The 14,066-nt window shown below is 43.6% G+C and overlaps 1 protein-coding gene and 1 long non-coding RNA gene across 8 annotated transcripts in view; one reads left to right on the top strand and one right to left on the bottom strand.

The window, feature by feature from the left end:
- Positions 1 to 6,152, top strand: part of LOC142245500 (uncharacterized) — a 271,128-nt gene extending 264,976 nt beyond the window's left edge. Inside the window, exon 4 of the long non-coding RNA XR_012724779.1 lies at positions 5,549 to 6,152. This is a non-coding gene — a long non-coding RNA (uncharacterized LOC142245500). The remainder of the gene's footprint in view (positions 1 to 5,548) is intronic.
- The window catches only part of LOC142245496 (ankyrin repeat and fibronectin type-III domain-containing protein 1-like), a 257,525-nt gene continuing 248,964 nt past the window's right edge, over positions 5,506 to 14,066 (bottom strand). For all 7 annotated transcript variants that reach the window (XM_075318239.1, XM_075318240.1, XM_075318241.1 and 4 more), the window contains 3 exons: positions 11,043 to 11,256; positions 9,984 to 10,699; positions 5,506 to 6,921 (listed from right to left, as the gene is read on the bottom strand). In XM_075318239.1, the coding sequence (XP_075174354.1) occupies positions 6,631 to 6,921; positions 9,984 to 10,699; positions 11,043 to 11,256 (1,221 nt within the window). In that variant the 3' untranslated portion in view covers positions 5,506 to 6,630. The remainder of the gene's footprint in view (positions 6,922 to 9,983; positions 10,700 to 11,042; positions 11,257 to 14,066) is intronic.

The following is a 14,066-nucleotide window of genomic DNA, read 5'->3' as shown; positions in this document are numbered from 1 at the left end:
CACTATTTTTAATTTTCAGTTGTCTTTAAGCTGTATCACACCCAGTATTACACAAAATTCGCCGACTGTCATGGCAGCATCAGACTCTGTTCACACTACAGATTCCGACACTCCACCCAGTGGTTTCTCTGCTGTTTCTGATCTACACAGACAAACTCGGGCGTTGACCAGCTGTGTGCTCAGTCATAGATAAGCTAGCAAGAGTTAAACCTCTGCTTGTTAGGCTTCTGAGATCACATATTGTAAGGAAGCCTATCATATCTGCTCCTCTCATACTTAGGTTGGAGGAGGTCTTCCACTGCTGACTATAGTTTCTGCTGTGTTGGTCTGTGTGCTTGTGTGTCCCATATTTGCTGCAGAGACGGTAGCCTGTGCTTGGAGCTGTTGTTTCCACCATGCTCTTGTTTTCCTCCTAATTGCTTGTACTGTGTGACAGAGTTTTGGTTTCCCCTGTTTGTTTGTTTGTGTGGATTAAATCAAACTCTTGTCCTGGATTCCCCTGGGAAAGGGGGTAAAAGATCAGGGGTGGTCAGGAGCAGGGCCAGGAAGGAGACTCAGACATCCCCACCATATAGGAGTATATCTGAGTATAGGGATAACACTGGGCCCCCTAACCTGAGGGTCAGCTCTTAGGGGCCCCGGTTTCCCGATAACCCCATAGTCCATTATGACAAGCTGTTTGGTAAAGACTCGCTGGTTAATATGAGATTCCTGCTCTCTTTTCTCTACGTGGCACATATTCAGAAACAGCAGCGACATGGATGGCATTTTACAGCAGTACTGAGCAGTGTAGCTGTGAATCCAGCAGCATGGAGGACATTATACAGCAGTACTGAGCAGTGTAGCTGTGATTCCAGCTCTAGAATGAGATATAACACTTACTTGAAAGCAGCTGCACATTGACTGTGTCTACTGCCTCTATTACTGTTCTCCGCCATCCTTCCCCCCCCCCTTTCCATTGACTTTAATAGGCAGCTGTAATTTGATAATTTGTGATTTAATCTATCATGGTCAAGACAGAGTGAATGAGGTGAGTTCAGGTGGTGGGGAGGACAGGAAGAGGCTCATAAGTGGAGAAATAAGTAGATTTATCTAATAAAATATATCACAAAGTTGCTTATATTTATTTGTGCTATCGTTTTGTACTAAGTTTGTCGAAATGACACAGCAAACACCGCGCCAATGCCGGACTGCGAGGGATCTGCCCCGGCTTCTAGCAGAAGTGCACAGACTAAGTAGAGCCGTAATATTAGACTGCTGGTGGTCGGCGCTAGTAATGTCGTGTTATTTATGTATTAGCGATGGCTAATGGACTCTTATGTGGAGTCTAATAAAAGCCATAAGACAACTGAGTTCATCACGGCTAACATGTCATTGTTTTGGGAGTAAACTGAGATGAAAGTAAATAAAGGATTAGTTACTAAGTGACAATTAAAGTGATTGAGATCTGTATTATTCCAGTAAGGCAGATGCTGGATGAAATGTGTAATGTACTCGCCGAAGCATAGAAATAGCTGCGTTACGTCAACCGAAAAGTACAAGTTGCTGAGGAAACAGACAAATAATTGGCCATATCAGGCCTCATCTGTGGTCCTGTGCCCTCACGGGTGGCCTTGTACAGATCTCCGATACTACTCTAGTTGTTTTGGTGGCTTTCTTGTTTAACGCTTGTTTAGTCGTTATTTCAGGTTGCAAATAATCCTGAAAATGTTCAAATAAACTCACCGAGTGTCAGGATCACATCTGACGGTGTTCACACAGTAGAGTCGGACACTCCACACGATGCTGCTTTTGAATTGCACAGAAAGGCTCAGTTATCGACCAGTTGTGCTCTTGTTAGTAATTGGGCTTGCAGGAGTTAATTTCTGCTAGCCTGTAGATTACTGCTTAAGTCACATGTTGCAGGAGACTTATCACAGTCACTTCCGCCCTTTTTAAGATGGTAGAACCTGTTCTCCCATGCCGATAATAGCTTTATGTGATCCCGGTGCTTGTGATTTATCATATTGCTGGTGAACTTCTGTGTGCTGTTTGGTGTGTAGTGGAAATACTCATGTTGCCTGATTATTTCCTCCCTTCCTTCAGTTTCCTCCTGATCACGTATTGTCTATATTTTTTCCTTCCTTTAGTTTCCTCCTGATTAAGTATTGTCTATATTTCCCCCTTCCTTTAGTTTCCTCCTGATCACGTGTTGTCTATATTTTTTCCTTCCTTTAGTTTCCTCCTGATTAAGTATTGTCTATATTTCCCCCTTCCTTTAGTTTCCTCCTGATTAAGTATTGTCTATATTTCCCCCTTCCTTTAGTTTCCTCCTGATTAAGTATTGTCTATATTTCCTCCCGTCCTTTAGTTTCCTCATGATCACGTATTGTCCATATTTCCTCCCTTCCTTTCGTTTCCTCCTGATCATGTATTGTCTATATTTCCCCCTTCCTTTAGTTTCCTCCTGATCACGTATTGTCTATACCCTCTGTGAGTGATTGCTGTGAGTTTGTTTTGGTTTCTCCCGTCTGTTTATTTGTGTGGGATTAATCACTCCTGTCCCGGCCCTCCTCTGAGTGGAGGGAGGTGGGGGGGGGGGCACTAGACCAGGGTTATTCAGGAGCTAGGGCAAGGAAGGTGGCTCAAACATCATCACCTTCAGACGTACCTTTGGGATCAGGGTCAGCCAGAGTTCCCCTAGCCTGAGGGGCAGTTTAGACACTCCTGTCCTGTCCCTCTCCTGGGTGGAGGGAGGGTGGCCACTAGATCAGGGTCATTCAGGACCTAGGGTAAGGAAGGCGACTCAAGCATCATCACCTTCAGACGTACCTCTGGGATCAGGGTCAGCAAGGTTTCCAACCCTGAGGGCCAGTTTAGACTCCCCTGTTCCTAGTTATCCTGTCACACCCCGTGACACAGTAATCACCAATATGAGCATTTATAAGTGCACTTGGCCTGTGTTAACATACCGCCAATAAACAATAAATCGTCTGATGTGATCATTGATGCCGGGATGAACATTATTGGTGTCGGCAGCACATTACCCTGGTAAACAGAGGAGGTTCTGACTATAGTATGCATGCAGTTTGGGGACAGAACTGTCCTCACAGTTTTTATCTGCCTGTGTAAACTAACTCTTAAACGAGCACCAATGACTTGTACACAGTCGATCAACACTTGTTATGGCAGAAATTGACCCTTGAAAAATTGACCTTTACACCCTTTCATTTAATCCCTGGCTCCTTGGAAACCTGCAGAACATGAAAGGGTGTAACTAGTGACTGCAGGATCAGACTACACTCAAAGGGTTTGTTTGTCGTCTGTTACCATGGAGACATATGTTTGCTCTTACCTGCAGTTCTTAAGAATGGCCACTAGAGCAAATAAAGCTGCGCTGTTCCTATTCAATCACTGTTCCATTCAGGTGCTTCAGCGGAAAACAGCTGATTGGGGGGGTGCCGGACCCTCACCAATCTGATATAGTAACCCCCATTCATTCTGTAGGACATTGGAGCTGGGTGTGAATCTAGTGCAGCAGCTTATCCCATTCAGGTATCTAATAATAATAATAATTTTATTCATTTATATAGCGCTATTAATTCCACAGCGCTTTACATACATTTGCAACACTGTCCCCATTGGGGCTCACAATCTAGAGTCCCTATCTGTATGTCTTTGGAGTGTGGGAGGAAACCGGAGTACCCGGAGGAAACCCACGCAAACACGGGGAGAACATACAAACTCCTTGCAGATGGTGTCCTTGGTGGGATTTGAACCCAGGACCCCAGCGCTGCAAGGCTGCAGTGCTAACCACTGAGCCACCGTGCCGCCCTAATCTGATACCAGACCCCCAAAACTGCGGTCTACAGATGGGCGTTTGTCCCTATAGCCATGCCAGAATTAGAATCAGGGCTTCTGCCCTTTATGCTGCTCTCAGATGAGGTATCAAAACATGGAATTATTTAGACCCATCCTGTGCTGGTTAATTATCAAAGTATCTTCACAGTGGTCGGAGAATGGTCTGTAAATCTGTAGACCACAGGGTATTCCGTCTCATACCTGGGATATGTCATCGGGTTATGTGCAGTGGTGTTACCTGCAATACCCTCACAATCCTGAAAAAAGGGGCCGCTGTGCTACTGCCACCCTTTTACTGATTTTCCCTGCATATGACTGCCCCCAGCAGATCTATTCACTTGAATGAAGTTGCAACTGGGCTCCACTATGCAAGGAAAGATGAAAAGGCCCAAGAGCGAAATCAGTGTTGTGGCTACTTCATTCACAGGATCGATGGTGGTCCTACAGCGTCATGACCCTGGTTTACTTACTAAAAATCTGATGACAGGTTATGTTTCAAGCATGCAATGGTAGCTTCCTGTGGTCACCACTAGAGGGATCTCACTGCATGCTGTTTCATCACTAGCTACCTGCAGTCACCACTAGAGGGATCTCACGGCATACTATTTTATCACTGGGTACCTGCAGTCACCACTAGGGGCATCTCACTGCATACTGTTTTGTCATAGGCTACCTGCAGTCACCACCAGGGGGACCTCACTGCATGCTGTTTTATCACTGGCTACCTGCACTCACCACTAGAGAGATCTCACTGCATACTGTTTTGTCATAGGCTACCTGCAGTCGCCACTAGAGGGAGTTTAGGTGCATACTGTTTTATTTCTAGCTACCTGCAGTCACCACTAGAGGGATCTCATTGCATACTGTTTTCTCATTGGCTACCTGCAGTCACCACTAGAGGGAGTTTAGGTGCATACTGTTTTATCATTGGCTACCTGCAGTCACCACTAGAGGGATCTCATTGCATACTGTTTTCTCATTGGCTACCTGCAGTCACCACTAGAGGGACTTCACTGCATGCTGTTTTATATATAGCTACCTGCAGTCACCACTAGAGGGATCTCATTGCATACTGTTTTCTCATTGGCTACCTGCAGTCACCACTAGAGGGATCACATTACATACTGTTTTCTCATTGGCTACCTGCAGTCACCACTAGAGGGATCTCATTGCATACTGTTTTATCACTGGCTACCTGCAGTCACCACTAGAGGGCTCTCACTGCATACGGTTTTATTATTGGCTACCTGCAGTCACCACTAGAGGGCTCTCACTGCATACTATTTTATCACTGGCTACCTGCAGCCACCACTAGAGGGATCTCATTGCATACTATTTTCTCATTGGCTACCTGCAGCCACCACTAGAGAGATCTCACTGAATACTGTTTTATCAATGAAAAAATCTTCTAGTGTTGACAGCAGGAAACCAAAAATGTACAATTTATTTTTGCATGTCCCTGCTGTAGATTTAAAGCTAAAAAGAAAAGTATGGCCGAGACTGTGCTATGATGATATATTAAAAAAAAAAAAAGGGTGGAAATCTGCTTTAGAGGCAACCAACGCCCCACGATCACATTACACGCACAGTACAGAATTGCTTATAATATTGACAATTGTAATGATAAAACAATTTAATGTTTGTACAATCATAGCACCAGTGCTGTAAAAGTTTTGTTCATCACCACGTGATGTCTTTATTATTACAGAAATAGAAACAACCAATGATATGTTTATTCTCATCCGGCTCATTAGAAGACAAAAGAAAGGAGGAGGAGGAAGAGGAGGAGAGAGAAGGTGGGAATGGCGGAGGAGGGGTGTCAGAGGTAGGAACAAAGAGTAACAAGATATAGGCATCAGTATAGAGCACATCATTAAACAAGTAAAAACCTCAAAAAAAACAATTTGCTTATGTCTGAGCTTGGACTGGTACGGCCTTGCGGAGCGATTTCAATGAAATTCTCACGGAAGCACCACCACCAATCTGTACTGTGAAGCACAAAAGATTTCAATATACCCATCGACTAAACAGAGGCGTACTTGAAAACATCATGCGGTTGGACGTAGGCAAGCCAATTCACAGCACTGACACGAAGGGAGAACTCCGCCGTGGCACAGACTTAATGGCAATGACGGGAAAAATCTATCGGTGAGATGCAGTTACCTAAAAACGAAAGCATACGAAGAAGGGAGACTGACGGCACCGGCTTTACCGGATGCTTAGATTTTTTTTTTTGTTTTTTAGATTTTTTTTTTTTCTTATTGTGCAACAAAATATTATTTTTTTTCAGGATACAGTAAAACAAGCACAAAAAAACCAATATTATTTAATAGAAAAAGAAAAAAAAAATTGTGGTTATTATTTGTTTGTTCTATTCGCCATCCAATGTCCCATTATGTCTCTGTGGTTTCTACATCAATAAAACCCCAAATGTTTTTTTGTGAAAAGGGTGGACGGGGGTAAGGGAGGAGAAATATGTATTGCTTCTTTTGGTGTGAGTGGTATGTTCTATGTTCTTCTAAAAATACTTCTTTCCAAATTCCTTTCCAGTGAAGACGTTGCGGTAAAAGATACATTCTCATGTGCCAGTCAAATTTTCTCTTTCATGGTCAGGAAAATAAAGTCTTTGGTTGACAAGAAACAAAAAAAAAAAAAGCGCAAATGCATCTTAAACCTCTTTAGTTTTCGACTGGAGTTTACCATTCGGCGCGAGGAGTAATACTTTATTACGTGAAGGAAGCATTAAGGTTGAGCTGACAGTCTCTCGGAAGGTTGACCAAGGAAGGACTCTCATACTGTCGTCGCCGGACCGTACTGAAAATGCAAAGGAGAGGTTTCTCGAATGCGGACGGAGAAGTGACCTTTATTCCACGAGCTCTGAAGTGAGAAAGGCAGAAAGTCATCGTCCAGCCACTGCTCCTTATTGTTTTCAGAAGTAAAAACCAGTGCAAAATGGTCCAACTGGTCCTCGGCGTAACAGTAGCCTTCGGAAGTTCCAAGCATGCTCCTGGAAATCTCGTTCATCTGGAGGACCACCAGCTTTACAACTTCCCGAGCTGCTGTTTTGCTCGTTATATGTAACTGGTCATACAGAAAGGAAAGAAAAATAAAACATTTTATTGGTTCAGTACTGCGTTTCTGTCCACATGAAAGAAGCCAAAAAACAGTTCTGTAGAAAAGCATCCCCACCTCCTTCCAGATGTCCCCTTTTATTGCATATTTGTCACCGTGAATAGTTTCTGACCTTTACAAAATTGGAAAATGACAGCGGGATCGAGATTATTCGCAAAAGTTTTGGAATAAATATTGACGCCTGGTTCAGAGAGAAAAAAAAAAGCTGTACTCGCCCTCATCAATCACCTACAGCTTCCGTTTCGGCACTTATCCAGCACCGCCTTGTCTCCAATTTCTGGTCCTAACTTAATGCACAGTAAATGTCTCTAAGGTGGATCTGACTGCATACTGTTGTATCACTGGCTACCTGCAGTCACCACTAGAGGGAGTTCACTGCATACTGTATTATCATTGGCTACCTGCAGTCACCACTAGGGGGAGTTTACTGTATGCCATTTTATCATTGGCTACTTGCAGTCACCACTAGAGGGATCTCATTGCATACTGTATTATCATTGCCTACCTGCAGTCACCACCAGAGGGAGTTCACTGTATACATTACTGGCTACCTGCAGTCACCACTAGAGAGATCTCATTGCATACTGTTTTATCACTGGCTACCTGCAGTCACCACTAGAGGGATATCACTGTATGCCATTTTATCATTGGCTACCGGCAGTCATCACTAGAGGGATCTCGCTGCATAATGTTTTTCTTTGGCTACCTGCAGTCACCACTTGAGGGCCTCACTCTGCAGCCAGTCACAGGCTAAGCAAGACTTTCCTGTGTATCAAGATAGAACCAGAAAGAAGATACCAATGGGGAGCAGGTAACCATAAAAATGGGAGCTGCTAAAGATTAAAAGGGGTCTGGGTTTGTGTAATACCTGCCCAAAGTTGGGTTGAAATACCCACTCACTGGGAAGGGCAGGGCTTAACGTTTTTCTTCAAAGGGCTTAGATGTTAGTTGCCAACATTTTTTTGGCTGATTATAAATTGGACATCCCCTTTAACATCACACCACCTTTAGACGCAATACATGACCAACACGTTCCTGTAATTTGCTATTAGTTCTGCTATCAGAACAGATTTATTTCGCACCAGTTGGTGCTGCCACAACATCTCTATTTGGTTCCACTAGTGACCTTCTCTAGGACCGGAAAGGCCTCACTGCGGAGGTCCTCTTCTCCAATTGTGGACAGAATGCTTATTCTGGCATGACTACTAGCGTAAGAATACTTTAAGAAGCCCTGGACAAGTGTAATAATCTTCACATGACCACGGTGAGGATCCGGGGTGTCACACATGTGGTGAATACATTTTTATCAGTGCCTATCTGCAGTACATCCATGTGTCTCATCTGACCTAATTCAACCCACCCTGTATGGAGGGGCCAATGATGTGACCATGTGTCCATATAAAAAATAGATCATGAAAATAGGGCTATCACCCTAGACCAATTTTTAACCCCAGTCCCAAACCAATCCACTAGCCTTAACCTCAATGTATACATATCAAAGCGGATCTTGGTAATGAATGACCACAGCCCTGTATCATGTGTGCTACACTTGATTTGATCTTCTATCATCTTGGTTGCTGCTTATTTAGAGCACAACGTTTGAGATTAGCTTGTCATCGGCTGCTGTGCTCTGGTCGCTGCCTATGCAGAGCGCAGCAGTCGATGACAAAGCATCACACCTATTATGCTCTGCATAAGCAGCTTAAGGTAAGTGCTCATTGTGCTTTTCCAAGAAGGGCACTTGCAGGTGCCGATCACTTGACAGTGGAGGCCGTGTGAGGAAGGGGCACCTTTGTGATCCGCAAAGTATGGCACAAATTTGGATTTTATTGCTATGCTGCTAAAATTTAAAGGAAATCTGTCACCAGGTTTTTCCCCTTATGAGCTGCGGCCACCACCAGTGAGCCCTTGTATAAAACAGTCCAGAATACTGTATATAAGAGCCCAGGCCGCACTGTATAACCACCAGAGAGCAAACCCATACCAACACCCACAGAAAGAGTAAAATTGTAAATTAAGAATACGATCATAATCATGGGTGTGGGGGTATATGGGACCATTCTGAGATTAACATACCAAACCAAGAAAAGAAAAAAAACGAGAAAAGAAAAAACCGAACAAGGGGTCACAATTAACAATGTCTTTATTGGTATTCAATAAAAAAAAAAATATTAAATATTGAAGACGGCACCGAAACGTGTGTGCGTCGGGGTGGGCGTCACACACAAGTATCAGTGCTCCAACTCCTTCTGGTAAATCTTCTCATTTACTTGCACTTATTTTATGCCAATGTCTGGCTTTATGTGATTCCATATGACTATTTAGCATTTGGTTACCATTTACACTTCGGAGCAGTTTCCTTCTACAATTTGTTACCTGCAACCCCTCATGGTTAGTATATACCTTTATTATAGCCATACTTTTGGTGTAGGCTACATATATATTTGGGTGAATAATTCTGTGGTTTCACCATTAGTTACATATTAAGGCAACAAGTAGGGGTACATATTGTGGCTTAATTTATGGCTACTCTTTTTTAGCACGGGACACTTTAATCCCCTTGCTGGTAATTATTTTTGCACCTAACCCCCTTTTTGCACATATATATGCTAAAACCCATATATTATGGTTTGCAGGTTACCTCTTTTCTCTGATGCCCTGTTCCTTCCAGCCAATGGTTGTGTTTTTAAAAATATATAATATTTAATAATTGTTTTTTAATTGAATACCAGTAAAGACATTGTTATTTGTGACCTCTCTGTATAACGTAAAAAGACCTAGGGGTCGGTCCGGTGCGATGGGTGTCACTGATCTGGCGCCTCCTCTCTGCTGCGATCGCTGTCCTCCTGCCCAGCCCCGTGTATTTGACGCGTCATGCGTCATTCACAGAGAGGCCTCCATTGTGCTCCTGTAGTCAAAGATTGTGGACAAATTTCACAAAAACTACAAATTTATAGTAAAAAAAAAAGGTCACAAATCACAGAACACATACAGCCCCTCTGCTACAGTACCTTAACACTCATCTCTTTAGACAGACCAGTCTCGTATTGTGGATAAATCCGTAAAGTTACTGAGTGATTCTTTTTTCCTTGGCCCGATACAATTTTCGGTTCCAAAGGCTCTTGGAAGTCGTGTGTCCACTCCACAGAGTGAGTGCGGTAAATTCTCCGTGAGTTTTCACACGGCTGATCATTGTCCGGGGTAAAAGAAGTGCTTGTCCTCAAGCCCCGGACACTGCGGTGACTCGTAGGTTTGGACTCCGTCGGAGAGCTGTCTACAGATCCTGGACAGGACTTTCGAGAGGCCTTGTAAGGTTGCTTGGGGAAGTCCAGGCTGCTGGTGCGGACGCAGTAAGCTTGCCGCTTTTCAGTAATGCGTAAAAGTTCAATCTGGCGGCTGGGAAGCACAAAGTCACTGTCGTAAAGCTGTTGTGGGCGATCATCTTCCTGAGTCAATACTTTGGGCTCATGTGTCTGCAGTACATCGGGCGTCCCATCTCTGAAGCTACGGATGGTCCTCCTGCCACATTCCTGCACAGAGGAGTAAATCAGGTCTAGTTCTTTTGGACTTTGGGCTCTGCTAGAGTCATAATCACTGTCGGTGGCAAGGAAGACTTCTGAAGAGCCCTCTTCATCTGATACACCATGGGAATCTAGAAGAGGGGAAGACTGGCTCGAGAACTTCACATCCAAGAGTTCATTATCGGAGTAGGGAGCAGCAAGGAGATCTACAAGTGCAAATCATTAGAAATGGTTATGGAAACCTTCTTTGGAATCAGTCTTAAACAGTTTAAGTATATATGTACACAATATATCATAGCCCTATACTACAGGTCTCCTTCATTTTTGGAATATTTTTTGGGTAGACTGTATTCACTCAATAATTTACAGTGCTGTGCCAAATCCGTCATACGACCAATACCAATGAAGCTTGGCATTGTAGTTACTGCAATCAAATCTGAGCAGACTGACGATGGAGGCTCCAGAGCTAGTGCCAGAATTGTGCCCTCTATGACCTGCCATCCACCCACTGACAACGATTGTCTAAAATATGGAAAAGTTCCTACTGACCTGTGTTGAGCTTTCTGTTCGTTTCAGGCGAGGGAGTTGGAGATGGAAAGTAATCCAGGTGAGATGAAGTGGACGGAGCTTTCTCCTTGAAAAATATTTCTCCAGAACCGTTGAGGAACCAAGTAAGTGGCACAGCGCATGATGGTTGTTTGTACCTGGCATGTTGTAGGGCGTCCATCATCCATCGCATCTCCCTCCATATCTCTTCCATTTGCTGCATGGATCAAAAATCGAGAGTTACTTACCTACAAGACTTGGAGTGAATAGATCAAAGGCCGATTAGACTTTGGACTGAAACAATTAACAATCCTTTAGTTCAAAATGAAACACCCAACAATTGTTTTAGCCGATCACACACCATAATCGTACCAAACTAAATTTGGCCATGTTTATTTCATCCAATAGTCTGACAAATGTCTTTCTTAGACATTCTAATGTATTCCCAGTAAGATCGATCCTTCTTCACCCAATGTTATTGATCACGTATGGCCGGGCAATGGCCAATATGGACCAAAATGAGTATGGGTGCAGCAATGTAACGACTACGCTAGATGATTGCTCATCCAATGGCTGCTCAAGCATCGAATTACTTTTATATAATGTGAATGGCTACCAAGACTGTTTACTTCTTTCTTTTTGGAAAGCCCAATACATTATATAGACTTATATAGACTGCATTACATAGATTTTCATTTCAATAGACACAATGTAACGATTCACTTTCCCTGTGGCATCTCTGCAGGGAAATCCAACAGTCAATGCCAGGTTTCTGCTGTTGATCTTGGAAAGTATCAGCAGTAAAATACCCTTCGATCAACTTGGGCCTCTCTACCTAAAGCTAGACATACTGTATATATGAGGTAGTTGTCGGACGATCGATCTTTAGACAGACTACTTTCTCTCCTGACTCCCCTATTGTCACATGGAGTGTCATCGCGGCACTAGGCACTGTTCACACTAAAGATTGTGACACTCGACTCTATGGTTTCTCTGCGTTACTCAGGCAGGCTCGGGCGTCAACCAGCTGTGTGCTCATTCATGGTCAGGCTAGCAAGAGTTAACCTCTGCTAGCCTGCTCGTTACCTCTCTGATCACATGTTGTTTGAAACCAAATCACAATTACTTCCCCCCTTTTTAAGATGATGGAATCTGTCTTCCCATGCCGACTATAGCTTATTGTTGTGTTGGTCTCAGCCCTGCTGGTGATTATATTGCCTGGTGCATGAATTCTCTTGTTGTCTTGTTGTTTCCTCCCTGCTCTTATTTTCCTTTTATTGTTTTATACCTTGTGTGAGCGTGCTTATGAGATAGAGTTTTGGTTTCCCCTGTCTATCTCTGTTGGTGTTATGTAAAAACCTGTGGATAAAAAGTGCAGTAATATCTTACCCAATTTACATAGAAGAGATGACAAAAGGTGGTTGCTCACCTTATGTGGTTGTGCACCTTATGTGGTTGTGCAACTCACAACCAATAAATGAACGTGAAAAGCTTCTGTAGGATCCACGCACCCAGAATGGTGAAGCAGAAGTACAGGAACCAAATGAAAAATTGCCCAGCTTTCTCTCTACGTTTTAATCTGGTTTCTGTACTTCTGTTGGTGTTATCATACTCCTATCCCAGCCCTCCTGTTATGATTCAGGGACCGAGGAGAATAAAAAAATGCGGAATCCCAAATAGTAACAGAGTGGGTGGAACCTTAATGGACTGCAGACCTAATCCTGACACACGACTAGAAGTAGCCATGGGACAAGCCTATGATGACCTAGTCGTCTCGACACAGCCGGAGAACTAAATATTCTCACAGACAGAAATATTAGAAAGCTAATCTGCCTCAGAGCAGTCCCCAAACATAGATCGATAGCCCCCCCCATGTAAAAGCTATGGTGATATAGAAAAACACAATACAAAGCTAAAAAACAGATTCAGCAAAGGTGAGGCCCAAAGTATCTTTATAGAAAAGGATAGAAAGGAGCAACTGTCTGCAGCCGTAAAAAAAACCCCTAATAAATACCAGCACTTCTGATATGGAAAAATCCTGAGGTCACACAACCTCTCCCCTACTAAATCAGCACTCAAATGCTACTGGGATCCAAAAACACTAATACAGATGAGGGACTGAATTAATACCAAGCATGACAAACACAATACCTTGCAGAATCATGGAGCTAAGTATACAGACACTCCCAGCAGGGAATGATCCCATTCCACCAAGAACTCCACATAGACAAAATAGGAATGAAGCATTAGTATTAAAGCAGAAAAAAAAAACCAAGAAAGTGGAAAACAAACAGCAGAGGTACACATACCACTTATCTGGGAGGAGTTCTGGTAGTGAGCAGGGCTGGTTACAGAATGTCCTTTATACACAGAAGACCATTGAGCACCGGCAAGAAACAAGAGAAAACTACTCAGTTATATAGTCCCAATCTGACCCTGATTGCCAGTCCTACACAGGTGTGAGACTTTCATTCCACAAATCAACTGCACCGCCAGCACTGACCACAAGAGGGAGCCCCAAACTGGAAAACGTATTCACAACACCCTCCCATGGGGCATAAGATCAGGAGCTGAGTCAGGAAGGCGGCTCAGACATCCTCACCTTCAGAGGAACCTCTGAGATAAGGGATAGCTAGGCTGAGGGTCAGTCTAGGAGCACCTGTCACCTCTTCTCCCCCATCATCGTGACTCCTATACACAGGAACGTTCGACTTGGCCGAGAGGTAGACAGAAACCTCTTATCACCGCTGAAAATAAAAGGATCCGGTGCTGAAATTCCAACTGCCGCAGCATGTGTTGCAGGAGAGTTGAGAGGCAACCATACATAAAAGATGGTCGACCGGACCTGCTGAAATAGCTAATGTCTGTTTACAGGGAATGTCCACGTTGGACAAAACATTTAAAGCCATCGGAGCCCAAACAGCAAAAATAAGAAAAGGGAAAAAAACATTGAGGCTTAAAAGATTCGGACCGTGCTATACATCAGGCTGAGACATTGCCCCCATCCAAACAATATTTTGCAAAACA

This window comes from Anomaloglossus baeobatrachus, chromosome 7, assembly GCF_048569485.1.
Source record: "Anomaloglossus baeobatrachus isolate aAnoBae1 chromosome 7, aAnoBae1.hap1, whole genome shotgun sequence".
Lineage (NCBI taxonomy): Eukaryota > Metazoa > Chordata > Amphibia > Anura > Aromobatidae > Anomaloglossus > Anomaloglossus baeobatrachus.
Note: the sequence above shows the minus strand (reverse complement) of the source record. Positions and strands in the feature narration are given on the sequence as shown.